This window comes from Scyliorhinus canicula, chromosome 21 (assembly GCF_902713615.1).
Source record: "Scyliorhinus canicula chromosome 21, sScyCan1.1, whole genome shotgun sequence".
NCBI classification, from domain to species: Eukaryota; Metazoa; Chordata; class Chondrichthyes; order Carcharhiniformes; family Scyliorhinidae; genus Scyliorhinus; species Scyliorhinus canicula.
This window is the reverse complement of record NC_052166.1, coordinates 59,906,232-59,928,514: the sequence shown is the minus strand read 5'-3', so window position 1 is coordinate 59,928,514 and position 22,283 is coordinate 59,906,232. Positions and strand designations below refer to the sequence as shown.

At 45.3% G+C, this 22,283-nt stretch overlaps 1 protein-coding gene across 1 annotated transcript; it reads left to right on the top strand.

Annotated features, from left to right (window-relative positions):
- Positions 1 to 73: 73 nt before the first annotated feature.
- psmd5 (proteasome 26S subunit, non-ATPase 5) lies at positions 74 to 18,840 on the top strand. Its single transcript, XM_038781767.1, is given in 11 exon segments — positions 74 to 290; positions 2,284 to 2,428; positions 3,461 to 3,574; positions 4,048 to 4,176; positions 6,697 to 6,806; positions 9,379 to 9,521; positions 10,984 to 11,049; positions 11,052 to 11,174; positions 13,739 to 13,848; positions 16,197 to 16,337; positions 18,141 to 18,840. Coding segments are annotated over 11 exon segments (1,509 nt in total). The 5' UTR covers positions 74 to 117; the 3' UTR covers positions 18,396 to 18,840.
- Positions 18,841 to 22,283: the final 3,443 nt, after the last annotated feature.

Sequence of the window (22,283 nt, the reverse complement as noted above, 5' to 3'; positions counted from 1 at the left end):
GTGAGATGTTCCCCCCGGCGGGGTGAGAGGGGGTCAGAGGGCGGGGTGAGAGGGGGTCAGAGGGCGGGGCCAGGTCTCGGGCAGAACTCTCGCGAGAGGAGGAGGCTGACTCTGAAGATGGCGGCGGGCGTCAGCGAGCTGCTGCGGGAGATCGCCGAGCTGGAGGAGCCGCTGGAGGAGCTGAGGAGCCTGAAGACGGCCGTCCACTCGCTGCCACTCAGCACGCTGCGGGAGCTGGCGACGGGCTTGCGCTTCGGGGTGCTGTTCGGCCTTCTGAGCAGCGACGACAGGCGAGTTTGTGCTCCGGGAGGGGAAAATAGGCCGTTCGGCCCGTCGAGCCCGCTCCGCCATTCATTATGACCATGTCTGATCATCCAACTCAGCAGCCTGATCCCGCTGCCCCCTCATATCCTCTGAGATGGTGACTCGAAGCGGAGCCGGGAAGCAGATGGGGGAGACTTGGAGGGAATAGGCATCCCCAGTGTGGTCAGCGCCGTGGCCTCACTGCGCCAGGGACCGGGTTCGATACCGGCCTCGGGTGACTGTGGAGTTTGCACTTTCTCCCCATGTCTGTGTGGGTTTCCTCTCACAGATCATACAATCCCTAGAATGCAAAAGGAGGCCATTTGGCCCATCTGCAAAGAAATGGGCCAAATGAGAAGTGCCCTTCTGAAAGAGCACCCTACCCTAGGCTCAGTCCCTCTTCCCGTCCCTGTAACCCCACTGCGGGACAATTTTCAATGTCCAGTTCACTTAACTCGCACATGTTTGGACTGTGGGAGGAAAAAGGAGCCCTTGGAGAAGTGCAGGTTAGGTGGATTGGCCATACTAAATTGTCCCTCGATCCAAAGATGTTACGGGGACTGGGTGGGGGAGTGGACCTAGGTAGGGTGCTCTTTTGGAGGGTCGGTGCAGAGTTGATGGGCCGAATGGCCTCTGTCTGCACTATAGGGATTCTATGGAGGCCAAATGGCCCATCGTGTCTGTCCGGCTCTCCAAATGAGCACCCTGTGCCAATCCCTGCCATTTTCCGATACCTAGTCCCAGTCCCCTGTAGTCTGACTTGCACATCCTTTGACCATTGTTTCTAAATCCCCTGTGGCCTTGTCCCTCAGAGTAACCAACTCTGGAGTGGGGAAATTATGGGAAAAGTAGGATGTTTGTCTGCTAGTGGAAGGGGGGATATGCCAAACGTGTGAGAATGGGGGAGGAGGAGAGGGTGAGTTCTGGTGAGACTGTCAGGTCAGATGTGTACTGCACATGAGTAACATCTAAAGGTCTGAAATATGGGATAAAACGTCCCAGCAACATACAACTGAGACACTGGACAATCATTTCAATTATGGGATGATTCTTTAAAATCCAGAATGGTTTGTCAGCCTGTTATCCCTCACTATCTTTGAAATCCTTTCCAGATCCATAACTCTTGGGATCTCTACATTTCTCTTTAATTGCATCACTATGTTGACCGTGCCTTCAGTTGCCTTGTGTCTAATCTCTGGAATGCCCTCCCTTATAACTCTCTGCCTCTTTCTTTTGCTTTCTTCCTTTAAAACACTTTTTATAACTTACTCTTTGACCAGACTTTTGGACATCTGACGTAATGTTACCTTGTGGTCGTGTGATACTTTGTTTAATATTCCTGTCGTGTGTCTTGGGGAATTATATTAACATGGCAATTACATTGCCAACTGTATTACATTGGCAAGCTCTGTCAAACCAATGCTATCCATTCTGATTTCATTGCATTCATCCAAAGTGATTGTTCAGCATATTTCAGTGGCTGTTGTGAAACGTTGCTGTCTGCAATTAGTAGCAAAGTTTACCCATCTTACTGGAATTATACTAGTTAATTGATTGTGCAATATGAACGTCACTGGATAAATGCAAGTTCTTTGTTCCTGCCCCTTGTACCATTTGGAGTCTCCAATTTGTTTTTTTACAGTTTTGAGTTGAAGCCAATAGATCTAGTAATTTGTGTGCTGGTAACAAAAACTGCTATGTTGTTAAAAATCCAACTGGTGCACTAATTCTGCTCAATAAGCCCCATTTGTAACGCCGCATCAGTCCCAATTGATACAGTTTAATAATCCAAGATCGACAGTGAATATTGCCTTGCCACTGTTGCCTACATTCCAATGGTTAAAAAGCTCAAAATGTTTCTATTGGCCATGCACTGTGGTTGCAAAACTGCGTTTCGTCTTGCTTGCCAACCTGGTAAGCTGTCTACCGGATCTAACTTAATTCTGTTTAACTAAGTCCAGTTGTCCCTCTTTTGTTCAGGGAACAGATCGATACGTGCGTGGCAATTCTTGATCGACTTCTGCAAGCTTTGGATCCGGTCTACCTGGCTCAAAATTTCAAGCTGGAACTTCAGAAGGGACTTCAGCATTCTGATGACAATGTTAAAATCCTGGCAATGTCCCAAGTAAGGTGGATGTGCGTTTTTCTTCCAAAATATCTACCCTGTCCAACTCATTCATAATTAAGATTCTATCAGGTAACTTCCTGAGTCTTCACTTTTCTAAAATAAAGAGCCTGAACCTATTCCGTCTTTCCCTATAGTGGTAATCTCTCAGTTCCAGAACCATACTTGTATTATTTTTGCACACTCTGTAGTGTTTCCATGTTTCCTTATTGTATTGAGGGCAGAATTGTTCATAGTATTCAAGTTTAGACTGACCAGGGTCCTGCAGCCAATTGATTTGCATATCTGAATTAGCGTTGGCACAGGTAAAGTCACCATAATCCCAGATGACCATAAGAGCTTTCCCCTTTTGAGGGGGAGAGCTGACTGGTGGTGATTTAACCTGAGGATTAAGGCAAAGGGTAAGCTTGAGAAGGCGGAGCCTTCGTGAATAACCTCAGCCGGTGCGGGAATTGAACCCGCGCTGCTGGCCTGCACTGCATCACGATCCAGCTGTCTAGCCAACAGACCAAAACCAGCCCCCTATAGCATGGGCACCGCCCCTGTTATTAGTAAGGAATGTGTAAGTGTACTTTTTTGTTTTCGGTATCTTTCCTTTTTTAAATACATTTTGAGTACCCAATTCAATTTTTCCAATTAAGGGGCAATTTAGTGTGGCCAATCCACCTAGCCTGCACGCCTTTGGGTTGTGGGGGCGAAACTCACGCAAAAACAGGGAGAATATGCAAACTCCACACGGACAGTGACCCAGAGCCGGGATCGAACCTCGGTGCCGTGAGGCAGCAGGGCTAACCCACTGCACCACCGTGCTGCCCTTTCGGTATCATTCCTAGCAGTTTAATAACAATGTATTTAGAATTTTATGGAGATTTGTGATTTAAATATATTTTGAAAAATCCAGTGCTGAAAAATATACAGGACAAGCTAAATTCTTTTAATGCTGAGGTACAACCATGTGTGTCTGAAATTTATTTCTTACAGGTGGGAGCATATTGTTCATTGGCCTCTTTACACTTGTGTTAATTTCACCAGATTGGGCGTATTGTGGAAAGTGCAGATGCAGTCCCATTAATTATTGGCTCGCCTGAGTTGCTGAGGGAGATGATTCACAGCATCGGTTGCAAGAAAATATCTGTTGCGAAAGAGGTGAGGTTGATTGCGGTACAAGTCAAATGATTACTGATGTCCTTTGGGGTCTAATTTTCCCCCCACCCGCCCAGACTCCTCTGAGATTTCTGCATTCATCTAATTCTGGCTCGATTATAATTGCTTCATCATCGGGAGCTGTCCTTTTAACTACCTGGACTGTAAGTTGTGGAATTCAGTCCCTAAACCCCTCCACCGCTCTCCCTTCCTTTCCTCTTGGAAGACTCTCTTAAAATCTAACCCTGACTCAGCTTTTGACCATCTGACCTAATATCATCTTATGTGGCCATGTCCTAATTTGTTTCATGATGCCTCTGTGAAGCACCGTGAGATGGACATTTGTACAATGCGTTATATACAAATTTGTCCAGCGCTTTATGCATCGGTTTGCTTGTCTCGGGTGGTTTGTCCCTCTGCAATTGATGAACCAAAAGACAGTGGTGGGAAATTTATTGATATTTCTTCTTCACCAGGCAATCCAATCCCTTTCCAGAGTTGCCCAGAGTAAGGCTGGACTTGATGCGTTATTCATGACCAGCATGCTACAAGATTTGAAAGATGTCATGGGCACCAATGATGTGGTGCGCTACAGAGTCTATGAGGTACAGTGCCATCTGTTGGATTTGATCTAACATTTCTTTCAGTAATATTCATCTTCTGATACATCCTTTATTACTTTCAAAAGTCTTCATTCTTTCGAATGTATCCCAATTCGTTTTGTAACCTTTACTGTCTATGCCAATGGTTGTATTTAACACAACATATTAAAAAAACACACATTGCTCATGTTTTTTTTCAGAGCTCGATAGTCATTTAAGGTTGTGCACAACTCAATTTTAAGGACTGTAATGCGTCAGCGCATTTCTTTGCACCTGTGCAAGAGCTGAAATGCTGTGATTCACTTTGTTTATTTAGATTTCTAACTGGAGTTAAAACATTTCATGAACATTGGGAGCAATTTGAGTCTCCTGTTGTTGTGTAGTCCTATTATATCGGTGGATAATTACTTATCTCGGACACTTTAGAGAACTTGTCATTTAAAAGGGAAGACGGATTCAACCTCATTTGCCTTCAGACCTTCATCAGCCTAATATCAGAGGATTGGGTTATGGGGAAAGGATAAAAATGACATCGGTCCTTCACGCGGGGGGGGTGGGGGGAGGACTGGGAGGGGACTTTGCAGACACACCTAGCGAGATGCTCAGTTAACGCTTTGGGGCAAAGGAAGATGGATTCAAGCTCAGCCAAGAAAAGGTAAATCTAGTGAAAGGAAAACTCCTTAATGCTGAGGAGGATCACTGCGGAATGGTTGGAGTAGAAATGAAGAGTTACAGATTTTAAGAAGCTGATAAATTTTTGAAAATGGCAGTCAAGATCAATTGTAGAGTGAGTGATAAAATGGGGGCATAATATAAAGCTTGATGGGTGGAATAGTCTTTTCCAGTTCTACACAATTGCATGTTTATATATAATTTCACTCTTGTGTTTAAACGCTGCTATGGCCTTGCTCCTCTCTACTTCTGTGTCCTCTAGCACTAAAACCTTCAAAGTCTGTGTTCTAACTCTTGTGGATCCGCCATTTCCTTTGTCCCATCGTGTCTATCTGTCTATGCCATGGACTTCGGGAACTCCCCTCCCGGAACTGCTCCATTACCTGAGACCTATCTTAAAACTACCTCTTTAACCGAGCTTTTGATGATCCTGTAGTGTTTCCTCCTTTGGCTTGATATTGATTTCTGTCTGATCATGCTTCCATGGAGCGATTTGGACATCTCTACTTGATGTAAATTTAAGTTGTTGCAATGGTCAGTACAGTATGGACGGTTATTTTGCCAGTGGTGGGCAACCTAGAGCCCGGGGCTACGTGCGGCCCAGCTGGGTTCTGAGTGGGGCCCACAAGACATTTTGTTGATTGTTCCCACGTGCAGGGTTGCCACATTCCGCTGATTTCCGTCGTGTAGTTTTTTTCCAACCACTATGACTGAAGTGATTCGCACATAACGGCACATGACTTGAAGTGCGTGCTCATTGCTCACAAGACTGAATGTGAGAGCCATGCGCTCTCTGTGTCCAAAGAGTAAATATTTATTTTGTTTTTATGATTTGAAGTCGATAGTTCTATCGATATATAAATAAAGATTAAGCATTTTCTATAACCAGTTATGAAATATTGACATGTAGCTGTATTTAATCTTATTAATGGGATTATGGTTAGCGACCAAACCTGATTTCAATCTCGAGGGCCACTCGTGGCTCACTCACTAGCCTAGGTTCCCATCACTGCTCTTTACTCTCGTTCTATATGGAAGATAGTAAGCATTGGCAAAAGGTAAATTTGAAGCGTTGCAACAAACTGACCTGTGGCAATTGGTCAAAGGGATATAAGCTGATGCAAGACACCTATAGGACTGATGTAGGGGATTGCTGTTGTGGTGCTTGGTATGGACTTGTGCGTGGTTTGGTGGACCTGAACGTAACTATTGCTTACCCAGTTTTCCCTATTTTATAGGTATTACGTCCAAAATTACACTAGGGGGTGATGTGAGTCTTTTAATTGATAATGTTTTGTGTTCCATCCTTCATAGGAAACCACCAGTTGCAGCTGGTTGTACTTGTTGAATATATATGTGACAGGAACTTTTATTTTTGCAGTTCCTGTTTTTGGTCTCCCCAGGCAACTCCCTTGAAGTTGAGGGGAAACTGCTCTTGGTCATCTGTTTGTACCACTCTTAAACTGCATAAATTTCCCCTTTTCTCTGCCCCTCCCTTTATTCCAAGTCCCAAATGGGTCACTTCAGACCCTCGCATAGCATAGTAAATGTGGGGGAATAGTCAAGTCAAAACTACATTGCCCTGCAGTATCTCTAGTGCCTGGGGTTATTTAGTCACATTGTTTTATATGTAATTCACAGCTTCAGAATAAGCAGTGTGATCTTCACACAGTAAACCAATTCATTGTTGAGTGCTAATCTGGAGAAAAAGAAATGGATTATTATATTTTTGTTTGTTAACTTGCTGCTCATGCATACAATTATTAGTCCAGATCTATTAACCTAGAGTAACAAGACCGTTATACATCCTAGTTTGAGAGCTCCATTCAGCTCTGTGTTATTGCCTTTCAGCTGGTGGTGGAGATCTCATCTGTGTCGCCCGTCTCACTGGGTTATTGTGCAAACAGTGGTTTCATTGCTCAGCTGCTTACGGAGCTTGCAGTAGACGATGTTCTCATCAGGTGAGTCAGTGACTGCTGGTTAAAAAAATTTTTTTGTTGCTTTGGAAGGAACTTTCGGTTATTAACCTTAAAATCTTGGTGTCTATTACTTGAATGCAGCCACGTAGTCCCATAGAATCACTACAGAGCAGAAGGAAGCCATTTAGCCCATCGAGTCTGCCTCAATCCTCTGAAAGAGCCCTCTACATAGGCCCAGTCCTCCTCCTCCTCTCTCTCTCTCTCTCTCTCTCTCTCTCTCTCTCTCCCCCCCCCCCCCCCCCCCCCCCCCCCGGTAACCTCTCACATTGATCATAGCCAATCCATATCGCCTTGCTGCCATATTGGATCATTTTCACATTTTGGCCTGACTGCACTTGTTCATTGGAAAGGGGGTAAAAGCAGTGCCTGGGGCCAGAAGGTAGAGGCGATAGCAACTCTGGATTTGGCTTGCTCTGCCACAATTGTGCCTCCTGCTCACAGTGCAGCATTGACAGAAAACTGTGAACCAAATCGTCAGATTAATTGCGACAAGAGCAAAATTGTGGGCAGCATGGTAGCACAGTGGTTAGCACTGTTGCTTCACATCGCCGGGGTCCCAGGTTCCATTCCCGGCTTGGACCACTGTCTGTGCGGAGTCTGCACGTTCTCACTGTGCCTGCGTGGGTTTCCTACGGTTTCCTCCCACAAGTCCAAAAAGACGTGCTGTTAGGTAATTTTGACATTCTGAATTCTCCCTCTGTGTACCCGAACAGGTGCCAGAATGTGGCAGCTAGGGGCTTTTCACAGTAACTTTATTGCGGTGTTAATGTAAGCCTACTTGTGACGATAAAGATTATTATTATTATAAATGGAAGTAAGTGTATGAAGGTTTTTCTGGCACTATACATGTAACTGTCAGTATTTTGCCACAAAGTTGGCAATCTCACTCCAATCACAGGGACATCTGGGTTGTGAAATGGCAAAGTCATATTGGTGCAGTCATGATTAACCTCTGGCTCTAGGTGTTAAAATGCATCGCTGGGCCAGTGTTGGGTTGGCTTCATCCTGTCTCTGTCCTGGGAGTGTTATTACAATCCCATACCAGACCCTCAACAATGGCTAGGCTACTGGACAGAAACCCCCATATTTTATTTAAATTTTGTAAGACTGAGGAAAGAATATGCTCCAGGAATAATTTCTCACACAAATGGGGATATGGTATATTAAAACAAACTTTATTACTAACTTTCACATCATGAAGACAAATAGCTTTCAATTACCAGTTAAACAATGCTTAACGATACAATAAACCAACCAATACAATGAAACAATCCTAACCACTATCTTTATCTCCCCTCAAACAACACCCATCTCAGGACAAAATCCACTTTTAAATATAGTTATGTTCTGGATAACTGACATTGAGAGGGAGAGATCCTTCAGGAACCAACTGCAGATTCTTGCTGTCTCAACTTAAGTTAAGATTTGCCTGCCTTACTTTCCAGTTCACAGGCAAATCTTAACTCGCTGTCTTGAGATCAGTTTCTTCTGGTCTATCCCCAGTCAAATCTTTAACTGAACTGTGAGTCTGTCCACCAACAAATCTAACCTCACTCTATTGAGAGCAGCTGCTTGTCTGAACCCATCCCAATCTAAAACTAAATTTTTTAAATTGCAGAAATTGCTTCATCCTGTCTCCTCCCATTAACTACATCTTACTAAGTTGAACACAATGTATCTAATTATCTACCTACCAGTGGACCCTCTTAATATAAACAAAAATCCATTAGCCCAAATTTTTGCAATGCTTTAATTTAACCTCTGTCTCCAAAAAGCCTAGCTGTCTTTCAAACCAGGACTTTTAAAAACATGACTGCAGCAGTCACACACTACCCCAAACTTTTAACCCTTACTGCACCAAATGCACATAATACAATATATCTGAAATTCCTGCAACAGATCTTAAATTCCTACATTAATTAGTGTTTGCTGACACCTTGTACCCAAAATAGAAAAATATTTTCCCAATATTGAGGATGGTGTAGCCTTTCTAAGTTTGCCCTCTGCCTCCCCTACCCTCTTCATCTTCCATTCACTGTCCTGTATTTAGAAACAGTTGCAATTGTGTTGATCCATCTACAATGTGTCTACTGGACCAACAGTGCCTCCCAGCCTGGCAGTGCTTCAAGTTTTGAAATTCTCATCTTTATTTTCAAATCACTCCATGGCCTATACTCGCTGTCCCCTATCTCTAATCACCAGCACTACAATCCAGCGAGTTCTCTACACTTCTCCAAATCTGGCCTCTTGCACATCTTCCATTTTCATCATTGCACCATTGGTGACCCTTCCTTCAGTTGCCTAGGGCCACAAGCCCTGGAATTGATTCACTAAGTTTCTCTCCCACTCTCTTTCTTTAAGTTGCTCATTAAAACCTACCGCCTTGGCCAAACCTTTGCTCATCTGTCCTGCTGTCTCCTTATGTAACACGGTACCAAATCTTTGGTATAGCTCCTTCGAAGGTCTTTGGGCTAATTTACTGCATTAAAGGCACTATGTAAAGTTCATGTAATGACTGATTCAATTAATTGCAGGCCTTTTGATTCAATTGCAGAGCTACCGCTATTGAGATGGTTACTGGACTTGCTCAGAGTCCGCATGGGCGACAGTACCTTGCTCAGCAAGGCACCATTGATAGAATCTCAAACATGATTGTTGGTGCAGATTCCGATCCTTTCTCTAGCTTTTATCTACCAAGTAAGTAAAAGGAATATATTTTTTTGTCAATTGATTAATAAGAAAATTCACAGGCAAGAAAGCTGATTCTTGTAATCTAATTCATTCAGCTCACCCAGTTAACATTTACTTCAATTCCCTACTCCCCTCAATATTATTTTTTGATCTCCGTTCCAAAGGTTATCCCTCCAGGTTCTTTTCCCTTAAATTAATCTTTTAGATTTACTTCCCGTACCAGCCTCCACAAACTGACGCCGGAATGTGGCAACTGGGGCTTTTCACAGTAATTTAATTGAAGCCCACTTGTGACCATAAGCGATTATTATTATTATTATTATTATTATTATTATTTTCATGTGCGTAAAGTTCTTTTTTCCAAAATGCGCAGTTGCTGTTGAGTGGATGCTTCCCCACATGTGGTATCCTTGAACCAGGGGGCATCATGCTTTCAAAAGAAAGTGCCTCCCATTTAAGGTGGAGATGAGGAAAAATGTATTGTCTGACGGTCGTGAGTCTTTGGAATCCTCAAAACCAAAGATCATTGGAGGCTGGGTTATTGGGTGTATTCGAGGCTGGGCTAGACAGATTTTGGTCAGCAAGGGAATCCAGGGCAGCATGGTGGCCTAGTGGTTAGCACAGCTGCCTCACGGCGCTGAGGTCCCAGGTTCGATCCCGGCTCTGGGTCACTGTCCGTGTGGAGTTTGCTCGTTCTCCCCGTGTTTGCGTGGGTTTCGCCCCCACAACCCAAAAATGTGCAGAGTAGGTGGATTGGCCACACTAAATTGCCCCTTAATTGGAAAAAATAATTGGATAATCTAACAAGGGAATCCCAGGATTTTGGGAGAGCGGGCAGGAGGAGGCCGCAATCAGATTGGTCACGATTTTATTGAACGGCAGAGGGTGCTTGAGAGGCCGAACAGTCACCTGCTCTTACTTCTGATATATAATCGACTTTTTGATGGTCATGAATTGTTTAGGATTGCACATAAATGGGGCAGCACGATGGCGCAGTGGTTAGCCCTGCTGTCTCATGGCGCCGAGGGCCCAGGTTCGATGCCGGCTCTGGGTCACTGTCTGTGTGGAGTTTGCACATTCTCCCAGGGTAGGTGGGGTGGCCACGTTAAATTGCCCCTTAATTGGGAAAAACGAATTGGGCACTCTAAATTTACAAGAACAAAAAAGGATTGCACATTTGTGACAATAAGCGATTTCATTGTGTGAATGTCCAGAGCTGCTGGATAGCCATGGAGTGTGAGTCAGTGCCTCTCGGAGAGCAACAAAAAAATTCTGTTGGGGGAATGCACTCCTTATGGTTTGTATTGGAATCTCAATAAATAAAAATGTTGAGATTAGTGACAGGAATAATGGGCATTAAATCCAGTCATGCTATGTGTTTGAGCACCGAATGTTCACTTTCTGTTCCATTGTCTTGTACCTGTGGAGATTCCTCAGTCTGAACTCTCATTCACTGCTTTCTTTGTAGATTTAGTGAAGTTCTTTGGAAATTTGGCAATGGTTGACAGTCCTCAACAGATCTGTGAGCGTTATCCAGTTTTATTGAAAAGGTGTTTGAGATGATTGAAGGGCAGGAGCCAACAATGATTGGGGTTGGTTTGGATACCATTGGAATTCTTGGATCATGTACTGAAGGAATGCAAGTCCTAAATAAAACGGGTAAGCCATATTATTGCTTCTGAGCCTGGTAACAGTTAAGTTTATAGGTGCAGACATCCTTGCTGAAACTACAAGTCCTTGGGAGTTTTATCTGTTGCCATAGCAATGGCTTGTCTATGGAAAGCTGCTAGCCTCTGCAAGCAGGAACTCATGTTGACCATTGGGTTATATTTAAACCTGGTGTATAGTTCTTATACCTAAATCTCCCTCTTCACCAACGTTCTGATGGGAATTGAAAACATAGCATCCTGTTGATGAGCTTATTAACAGAACAAGTTTTCCATACCCCATCAGTAGTCCAAAGGTTTATTTATAATTTAGATTTTTTTTTCCCCTCACTTGCGTTGAGCATTGCTCATCATCAAATCTGTTCTGTGTCCCCTCTCCTACACCACCACCACTATTCACCAGTTACTAGATGAGAAAGTAATTTCCTTTTCAATTATTCAACAGTAGGTGCCACAGAATTTCCTAAATTAATTTGCCTGCATTATTTTCTTCTAGTTCTGTTCCCTTGCTCTCCTCTCCTCGTCTCTTTTCTCTTGAAGCTGCCAACTCAATGCTGACACAGAGTGTTTGCAGTCTGTGCAGTTGCAGAGGACATCCATGTTGAATCCTCTTGTCCTCTTTCTGCACCTTCCAGTGAGGGCTCACAGGGTAGCAAACAGAAATGTAATCTGACACTAAAGCAAAAGGGTCCTAATGAGAGGACATTAACTCTGTTTCTCTGACCTGACCTGCTGCGTGTTTCTAGCACTTTCTGTTTTTTATTTCAATAAAGTCATCTGTGCTGTTTGCATCGGCTTCATAGAATTTACAGTGCAGAAGGAGGCCATTCGGCCCATCAAGTCTGTACCGGCTCTTGGAAAGAGCACCCTACCCAAGGTCAACACCTCCACCCTATCCCCATTACCCAGTAACCTCACCCAACACTAAGGGCAATTTTGGACACTAAGGGCAATATATCATGGCCAATCCACCTAACCTGCACATCTTTGGACTGTGGGAGGAAACCGGAGTATCCGGAGGAAATCCACGCACACACGGGGAGGATGTGCAGACTCCGCACAGACAGTGACCCGAGCCAGAATCGAACCTGGGACCCTGGAGCTGTGAAGCAATTGTGCTATCCACAATGCTACCGTGCTTCCTTCTTCAGCCCCTGCAAATTTAAAGGAGCTGTGGCAACTAGTAAGATTAATTCAGCATTAGCCAAGGATTCAAACTTGATTTGTTTTTTAAATTTGGTACAACACCAAAAAAACTTGCATTTAGATATTTTAATCTTGACATTAATAACATGCGTGTTTACTTTGTGAAGTAACTGTATTCTGTTGTATGATACTAACTACCACACATTGGGATTGTTGGTGCACTTTTGAATTTGCTGGCGACAACATATATTGTGTGTTTTGGGGAGGTTGGGTTGGCAGGGGTCAATTCAAGAACACAGCAGTGGCCCTGCTGGAGTCATAACTTGGCATGGTATCCTGTGGTTCAGCTCCATTGGGGTTTTGCTAACGTGTTTTATGTTCCATTTTTCCATTTGACACTTTCTCGTGGGTGTTCATGCCCATTTATTGAAAGAAGCGTCTCACTTTGCCATCTTGTAGCTAGTGGCAACAGCTAAGCTAGCCGGCACGTTAGAGGAATAGTTCATTCCTCATTGGGTTGGGTGAGCAGGTGCACATCCAGATCTCGGAGTTGGCTCTTACTGCGAGAAAATGACCTGGAAAGTACTTGTGTGGCAGTATTCCCTGTGGACCAGATCCTCTGCCCAATCACGTCCTCACCTCCAATAGATGGCTGGGGTTTGTGAAGCGTGTGTAGAATATGTTGTACTTGGTGTCTTATCTCGAGCAGGCCTGCAGTTCAGTGTTGTGGCTGACGGACTCTATGCTTTTCTCCATTAACATTAATGGGACTTGGACTACCTTTAGATGCACTGCCTTGTCTTTGGATCTAGAAACAAATGTAATACAAAGTCTGAAGATGATAAGGAAGTGAAATTGTAGTTCTGGGAGACCGGTCAGGACCCCTGGTGACGACTTTCTCGTGCCAGGATTGGAAAGCAGCTATGGTGAAGACCCTCTTTGTATTCCAGATTGGAGCGAGTACTGACGGTGCATGAAGGCTTTTCAGAGTGAGAATCATAGTATCATTTATGGCACAGAAGGAGGCTGTTCAGCCCATAGAGTTCATGCTGGCTCCTCAGATTTCTAGACAGCTGATAGTATCATTGTTTACTGTTGGGTGTTTCTGTGCCCCTTTCTGAAGGGTAAGACACACCAAAGGTGTCTGGAGGACCTTGACCTTCGCAGTGCGGTAGTGCAGTGGAATGGACATGCCTCTGATTTGGAATAGTTAAAGCTTGTGTCCTGAAAGCCAGGAAAACTTGTGTTTTCTCATTGAATGTCCGCCACAGGCAAGTTCCTTTGCACTGAGCCCCGAGGTGCTCAAATTGTGACACCAGTGTGCATTACTTGTCATCCTTTTTCTGACCTTATACCAAAATACAGAAGCCGAATTTAAAGTTATCTCTGTTTTCCCAAATATATTCTTAGGCAGTAAATTCCATGAGGTTTTGAAAAGACTCGGTTCCATCTCCTGCAGTGCTGCCACGGACATACGGGTCCGCTGCCTCGACACAATTGCTTCTCTCCTCTCTCTGCCGGTAAGAGCCAAATAAATGTGTTATTACGTGAGTGCAAGATAGCTGAAAAGCTTGTGGATTTGAATCATGGCTTGGGTTTTGTATGCCTGCCGCAGTAACAGAATTTGAACTGACACTGGTGGTGAGATAAAGCAAACCAAATGCCCCGCCCAGAAAGACTTTACAACCATTTGCTACTTAATGCATATTCCTTTTGAAAAATACATTTCTGTGAACAAACTTAGTTAAAATTATTTTTTTTTTGCCAAAGCAAACTGGTGCATTTGCTCCGTAATATAATATGGATCCCATTTTTTTTTTAAATGAGTTGTCCATATGGTGGTTTCCAGAGTCATCCCTTGTTTAAATATAAAGTTTACTGTATTCCCATGTATTGCTAATCTTTATTGTCACAAGAAGGCTTACATTAACCCTGCAATAAAGTTACTGTGAAAATCCCCTGGTCGACACACTCCGGCGACTGTTCAGGTACACGGAGGGAGAATTCAGAATGTTCAAATTACCGACCAAGCACATCTTTTGGGACTTGAGGGAGAAACCGGAGCACCCGAGGAAACCCGTGCAGACATGGGATGAATCTGCAGACTCCACGCACAGTGACCCAAGCCGGGAATCGAGCCTGGTACCCTGGCGCTGTGAAGGAACAGTGCTAACCACTGTGCTACTGTGCCGCAGTCAGATGAAAGGATCGGGCAGGAAGGTAGAGATGAGGCCGAGATGAGATCAGCTATGATCAGGCTGCACAATGATTGGTTAGCACTGCTGCTTCACGGCACCAGGGACCCGGGTTCAATTCCGAACTTGGGACTGCATGTGAGGAGTTTGAACATTCTCCTGGAGTCTGTGTGGGTTTCCTCTGGGTGCTCCAGTTTCCTCCCACAGTCTAAAGATGCAAGTTTGAGGGACTGTCACGCTAAATTGCCCTTTTGGGTGGGTTGCAGGAATAGGATGAGGTATTGGGCCTAGGTAGGGGTGGTCGTTCGAAGGGTCAGTAACAGACTTGATGGACAGAATGGCCTCCTGCACTGTATGGATTCTATGAATGGCAGAGCAACGAGGGACTGAATTGCCTACTCCTGCTCCCAGTTCTTGTGTTCTAACGTACTGTGCTATATTTTGATCTCCCAGCTGTCCATTGAAGTGTAACAGGTGTCGGACATCTCCAGCAACTGATAGCACTATATAGAATTCCTTTTGCAGTAGCAACCCCAGGTCATATTACATGTTAAATACCTGTAGTGAAATTATATTAGCGTGTTAAGATCCTAATAAAATATTCATAATTCAAGCTCATCGGTTTAATGATCTCAGTTGAGTTGCTTGTGGCTGGGAAACATATTGGATAAAGGAAGCCTGATTAAACTTCCACGAGCATGTGAGCTTTGCGGAAAACACAGTCACTATTAACCAGAGTGCACATTCTAAAAAGCTTGTAGCTACCCAGTGATTGTAGTCCTGGTTAGCAGGCTCTGGAGAAATCCATGTCTAGCTCCTGTACTCTGGAGATCAGGTTTTTATCGAGACTGGATCAAGCTGGTCTGCTTCGTGCCAGACTGAAAATCCTATACGGTGTTGCAGAGCTGTGCCTAGGACATCTGTGGTCTATTGGATCATGTGTCTGCAGCAGAGTTGCACAGAAATAGATAAATGTGAGGATTGTAACCAAAAAATTCTGAAAGCATGTATAATGCAAAATGGCTCTTCTGTAATCGAGTGAAGTAAACCTACTTCAGATGGATGCTACTCTAGGTTTCTACTCTTGAGTAAGCTGTGTTAACATTGTTCCATTGGGTATATGGTTTGACTTGTGCTGCCAATCTTTGTCTTGCCTCTCTCTAGGTGATGTACTTGTGTTTTTAAAATTCACCATGTCCAGCCAGCAGTTTTGAAATTACAACACAGTGTTGTGTAGTGTATGTTCGGTCTATATTGTATTGCACCTCAACTAATTCTTTATCCAAGTTGGTAAACAAGTTGGTAAACAATTTGGAGAGTCAACTGACCCAAGGTGAGCTTTTAATTTGCAGCAGTTCCAACTGGGTTCCCCTATTACAAGTAAGCAACATGTGGTGCCTTTTAAGAAGTAATCCGGTTTTACAAGGTGTATTGTATTTGCACCCTTGAATGTGTAAAACCGGAAATTTGCCAGAAGTCTTTCCCCTTTGAGTAGTGTAAAAGGAAAATGTGCTAAAATTTATCGGTGCTCTACTTGCGGCCTGTAACACTTCTTCAGAACAAGCTCCTGCTGAGTATCTCTACTGGTACTGCATTATATCGGAAGTTTTACCTACAGCTATCTGACATTTCTTTTATGCCGTTGCTGTTTAACTTTCTCATCAATTACACAGAATGATCAGCAAACCGAAGACCTTCTAGGGTTGACAGAGTCCTGGTTCCAAACTATACACAGCCACCCAATGGAAACATTCAGCAATATGAGCTCCCAGCCATTCCCAGAGATTCATATTGGCACGATAAAGATCTTCACTGTGAGTCCTTTTATTATTAGCACGAAATAATTTACCGTAAAATGTTTAGATGTCCTGGCCCAATTTAAAACTCCAGATGTCACTGGTGTGTCTAGGGGTTTGGGTAGAAATACAGAGTGATCCATTATATTATTGAAAAGTTTATTTGCAAGCATTTTCTGGATCAGCCATATAAATGCTGAGGCTACACGAGCAGGTCAGAGGCTGGGAATTCTACAGAGAGTAACTAACCTCCAGACTTCTCCCAAAGTCTACCCACCATCGAAAAAGCACAAGTCAGGATAGTGATGGCACACTCCCTCCACTTGACTGCAAGAATGCAGCTCCAATAACACTCGAGGAGCTCAAACGCCATCCAGGGCAAAGCAGCCCACTTGATTGACACACCATACACCAATGAAATATTCACTCCCTCCATTACTGACGCACGGTGGCAGCAGTGTGTACAATCAACAAGATGCACTTCAGCAACTCACCAAGGCTTCTTTGGAAGCACCTTATTAACTCCGTGGCCCCTACCACCTGGAAGGGCGTTGGCAGCAGATGCATGGAAGCTTTACCACTTAGAAGTTCCACACCATCCTAACTTGCAACCATATCACCTTTCCTTCACTGTGGCTGATCTAAATCTTGGAACTCCCTTCCAACCAGCACTGTGGGAGTCCCCGCAATAGACAGATTGCAGCAGCTCAAGGTGGCTCACCAGCACCACCTCAAAGGCAATTAGGGATGGGTAATAAATATTTTCCATATCCTATGAAAGAAAATAATAGTGGAAGCTTTGGAAATATAAATCAAACACAGGCGCATACTCAGTGCCTGAAGAAATGTCTTAAATCATGCAAATTAAACATTTTTTAAATGCATTGTGCAAAGCACTTTTCCAGCTGCCATTTCTGGCTTGAAGATGTGTATTTTATTTTACAACATTACAGTATTGTGTTTAAGGAGGATTGTTGGGCTTATCCATACTGCTGTCTAACAGGACACATGCTCTTCCAACTTTTTTCTGAAATAAACTCATGATTCCTCCTATATTTACTTAGATTTAAAATATGATTCAGACATTCGATTGAATAAGTTGAAGAATGCACGGTTTTGAATTTTTTTGTAATATGTCATTCAAATCATATATTTTAGCAATGAGAACAAAATGCTGCAAACACTCAGGTTGGGCAGCATGCACAGAGAGGCTGAAAGGTCATAGGTCATGAAATCGCCACAGTGCAGAAGGCGACTACTCGGTCCATCATGTCTGCACTCTCTCTCCGGAAGAGCACTTAACCCAGGTCCATCTCCCTCCCACCCCACCCTATCCCCATAACCTAACCTGCACATCCCTGGACAAAGGGCAACTTTGCAACATCAGACTCCACATCGTCACCAAGGCTGGAATTGAACCCAGGGGCTGGCGCTGTGAGGCAACAGTGCTGACCATTGTGCCTCCATGCGGCACTGAAACATGAACTCTTTGTCTCCATAGATGCTCCCTGACTAGCATTTATTTTGTCTGTTCATATTTCTGAGTATCCGCATTATCTTTGCTTTTAGAATCTAATTTTGTAACTTGCCTACACGCATTCATTTAGTTCTGAATTCAAATCCATTGTTTTACAGATGGTAACCCTCTCCCAACTTTATACCTTGTTACTATACTCACTTCATGAGTGCACTTGTTGATATAAGGGTTGGATTTTTGTCGGTTCTTAAACATGCATTCTTATTGAGTTGAAACGGCTGTCTTTGTTATTGCAACCCTTTTTTTTTTCTAAAGACGTTTCCTCCAATTATCTTGAAATATAGGCGATTGCTAGCCAGCCTTGGGGTCAGAGACTGATGATCAGCACGCCAGGATTCGTGGAGTACATTATCGACAGGTCAGCCGAACCTGACAAGCTCTCAAAGGAAGCCAAGTTTGAACTGGTAAAAACTCTTGTGGATTCCAAGACGATAGCCGAAATATTTGGGAACCAATATTACCTACAACTCCGAACCTACCTGCGGGAAGGCCCTTACTTTGTGAAAGCAATTGCAACAGTTGCTGTAGACGGGGAGTAATCGACCAAACGTGATCATTAAAAATGACAACGAAAAAAAAATCAAGTCTTTAAATTAATTGTTACTGCACTTTTGTAAAGATGTGTCACAAAACAGGTTGGCCTCGACCAGAAGTTTCGATCAAGTGGAATTTTCAGCCAGTTTGATCACCTTATCCTTTCCCCTTCCCACGGTGGATGCAGTGGTAAGATATGCAACTCTGAATATTATAAACACCTGCCATTTAGAGATTTCAAACCAGAACAATATATTTTCTCATATTTTCTCCACCTGATTCTCTCCAGTTGTAAATTAGTAATTTAGTAAAAGGAGCTTTTAAAGTGGAGTTTTCTTAGGTTGATGCGGTTGCAAAGTCTCAATTAAGAAGCGGGTTACAGGAAACCTTTCACAGCAACTGCACTTATGTAGCAAGTTTCCATTAAAATATGATTTTTGCAATCTGTAACCTTTTTGTCTTTTATTGAGAGGGTAATGGAAAGCACTGCTCAAGTTTGTGGCATCTAATTTATGTGATTCCTGTGGCTACAAAAACTGTAATTTCAAAGATGAGTAGGAATACTGTCTTGTGTTGCATTCAGGAGTAAGTGAATCCAGACCAGTTTTGGGGGAGGGGGGGTGCTCTTCCACAACTATTCCAGTTGCCCTTTAGGTCCTTAGAAGCAACTGGAAGCAATTTAGTTCATTCCCCAATATTGGTTGTCTAGTTGAAATTTAATTTTATATCTGTAAAAATTGGAGAGAGGCGGTCTCCATTTTAAAGTGTCCTTTCCCCTGGATCCCATGTGCTTTTACCCTTTTTCAGTCTCCCATGTGGGAGCTTGTCAAAAGCTTTGCTGAATTCCATATCAATTACATCAGCTGCACTATCCTCATCTACACTCGTCAAAACGTTCAATCAAATCCGTTGGACATGGCTTCCCTCTGACAAAGCCATGAGGACCATCCCTGATCAAACCTTGTCTCTCAAAGTGGAGATTAATTTTCTCCAATAGTTTCCCTACCACTGATTTTTTTTAAAATAATTTTTATTGAAATTTTTACAAAATATAAACATCCCAACTCTATTAACAAAACAACCGCGGTAACACCCCAAGAACAATACCCACCCAACTTCAAAAGCAACTACAAACAAAAGAGAAAAAAAAACAAAAGAACACCCAAACAACAAAAGGGAAAGAGATAACACCCGCCACATCCCACAAACCCATGTACACAGTTCTCCCTCCCACCGATCCAAACCCCCCCCCCCCCCCCCGGGTTGCTGCTGCTGCCGGCCTATTTCCCTACCGTTCCGCCAGGAAGTCCAGGAAAGGCTGCCACCGCCTAAAGAACCCCTGTACTGATCCCCCTCAGGGCAAATTTCACCTTCTCCAATTTAATGAACCCCGCCATATCATTGATCCAGGCCTCCACGCTTGGGGGCCTTGCATCCTTCCATTGGAGCAATATCCTCCGCCGGGCTACTAGGGACGCAAAGGCCAGAACACCGGCCTCTTTCGCCTCCTGCACTCGCGGCTCCACTGCAACCCCAAACATTGCGAGTCCCCAGCCTGGCTTGACCCTGGATCCCACCACCCTCGACACCGTCCTTGCTACCCCCTTCCAAAACTCCCCCAGCGCTGGGCATGCCCAAAACATATGGGCGTGGTTCGCTGGGCTCCCCAATCACCTAGCACATCTGTCCTCGCCCCCGAAAACCTACTCATCCTCGTCCCAGTCATGTGGGCCCTATGCAGCACCTTGAACTGTATGAGGCTAAGCCTCGCACAGGAAGAGGAGGAATTCACTCTCTCCAGGGCGTCCGCCCACGTCCCCCCCTCAATCTCCTTACCCAGCTCCTCTTCCCATTTACCCTTCAGTTCCTCCACCGAGGCCTCGTCTACCTCCTGCATTACCCGGTATATGTCCGAAATCCACACCCCCGAGAGCAACCGATCCCGCACCCCTCGTGGGGGCAGCAAGGGGAACCCCTCCACCTGCTGCCTGGCAAACGCCCTCACCTGCATGTACCTAAACATGTTCCCTGGGAGGAGCCCAAACTTTCCCTCTAACTCCCCCAAGCTCGCGAACCTCCCCTCCACAAACAGGTCCCTCAACCTCCTAACCCCTGCCCTGTGCCAGCCCAGAAATCCGCCGTCAATGCTCCCTGGGACAAACCGATGGTTCCCCCGTATCGGGGCCTCCATCGAGCCTCCAACTTCTCCCCTATGTCGTCTCCATTGCCCCCAAATTTTGAGGGTAGCCGCCACCACCGGGCTCGTGATATACCTCGTTGGAGGGAGCGGCAGCGGCACCATTACCAGCGCCTCCAGGCTCGTGCCCACACAGGACGCCACCTCCATCCTCTTCCATGCTGCCCCTTCCTCGTCCATTACCCACTTACGCACCATTGCTGCGTTGGCAGCCCAATAGTACCCACGGAGGTTGGGCAACGCCAGCCCCCTCTATCGCTGCCCCGTTCCAGGAATACCCTTCTCACCCTCTGAGTCCCATGCGCCCACACAAATCCCGTAATACTCCTGTTGACCCTCCTAAAAAAGGCCTTCGGGATAAGGATGGGGAGGCACTGGAACAGGAACAAAAACCTCGGGAGCACTGTCATCTTAACGGACTGCACCCTCCCCGCCAGTGACAGCAGTAATATATCCCACCTCTTAAACTCCTCCTCCATCTGCTCCACCAACCTTGTGAGGTTGAGCTTGTGCAGGGCCCCCAACTCCCAGCTACCTGGACCCCTAGGTACCTGAAGCTCTTCCCTGCCTGCTTCAGTGGGAGCCTACCAATCCCCTCCTCTTGATCCCCCGGATGCACCACAAACAACTCACTCTTGCCCAGGTTCAACTTATACTCAGAGAACCCCCCGAATTCACTAAGAATCCTCATCACCTCCGGCATCCCCCCCCACCGGGTCCGCCACATACGGCAACAGGTCGTCCGCATACAGCGACACTCGATGCTCTTCCCCACCCCGCACCAGGCCCCTCCAGTTCCCTGACTCCCTCAATGCCATGGCCAGGGGCTCAATCGCCAACGCGAAGAGCAAGGGGGACAGGGGGCACCCCTGTCTCATCTCCCGGTACTCCGACCTCCTCCTATTTGTGGCTACACTCGCCATCAGGGCCTCATAGAGCAGCCTCACCCACCGGATAAACCCCTCCCCAAACCCAAACCTCTCCAGCACCTCCCACAAATACTCCCACTCAACCCTATCAAAGGCCTTCTCCGCCTCCCCTTCCATAGCCGGCATCATAATGACATTGAGGAGCCTTCGCACGTTCGCATTCAACTGCCTTCCCTTCACAAACCCCGTCTGGTCCTCATGAATGACTTCGGGCACGCAATCCTCTATTCTAGTGGCAGGATCTTTGCCAGCAGCTTAGAGTCGGCGTTTAGCAGCGAAATCGGCCTATATGACCTGCACTGCAGAGGGTCCTTGTCCCGCTTCAGGATCAAGGAAATCAGCGCCCGTGACATAGTTGGGGGCAAAGCCCCCCCCTCTGCCTCGTTAAAGGTCCGGACCAACAGGAGGCCCAACAGGTCCAAATACCTTTTATTAAATTCCGCCGGAAACCCGTCCGACCCCAGCGCCTTCCCCGACTGCATGCTCCCTATCCCTTTGACCACCTCCTCCAGTTCTATCGGCGCCCCCAGTCCCTCCACCTGCTCCTCCTCCACCCTCGGGTATCGCAACTTGTCCAAGAAGCGCCCCATTCCACCCCCCTCCACCGGGGGTTCCGACCGGTACAGTTCCCCATAGAAGTCTCTGAAGACCCCATTAACATCTACTCCCCTCCGCACCACCTTCCCAGCCTTATCCGTCACTCCCCCAATCCCCCTGGCCGTGTCCCGCTTTCGGAGCTGGTGTGCCAGCATCCTGCTCGCCTTCTC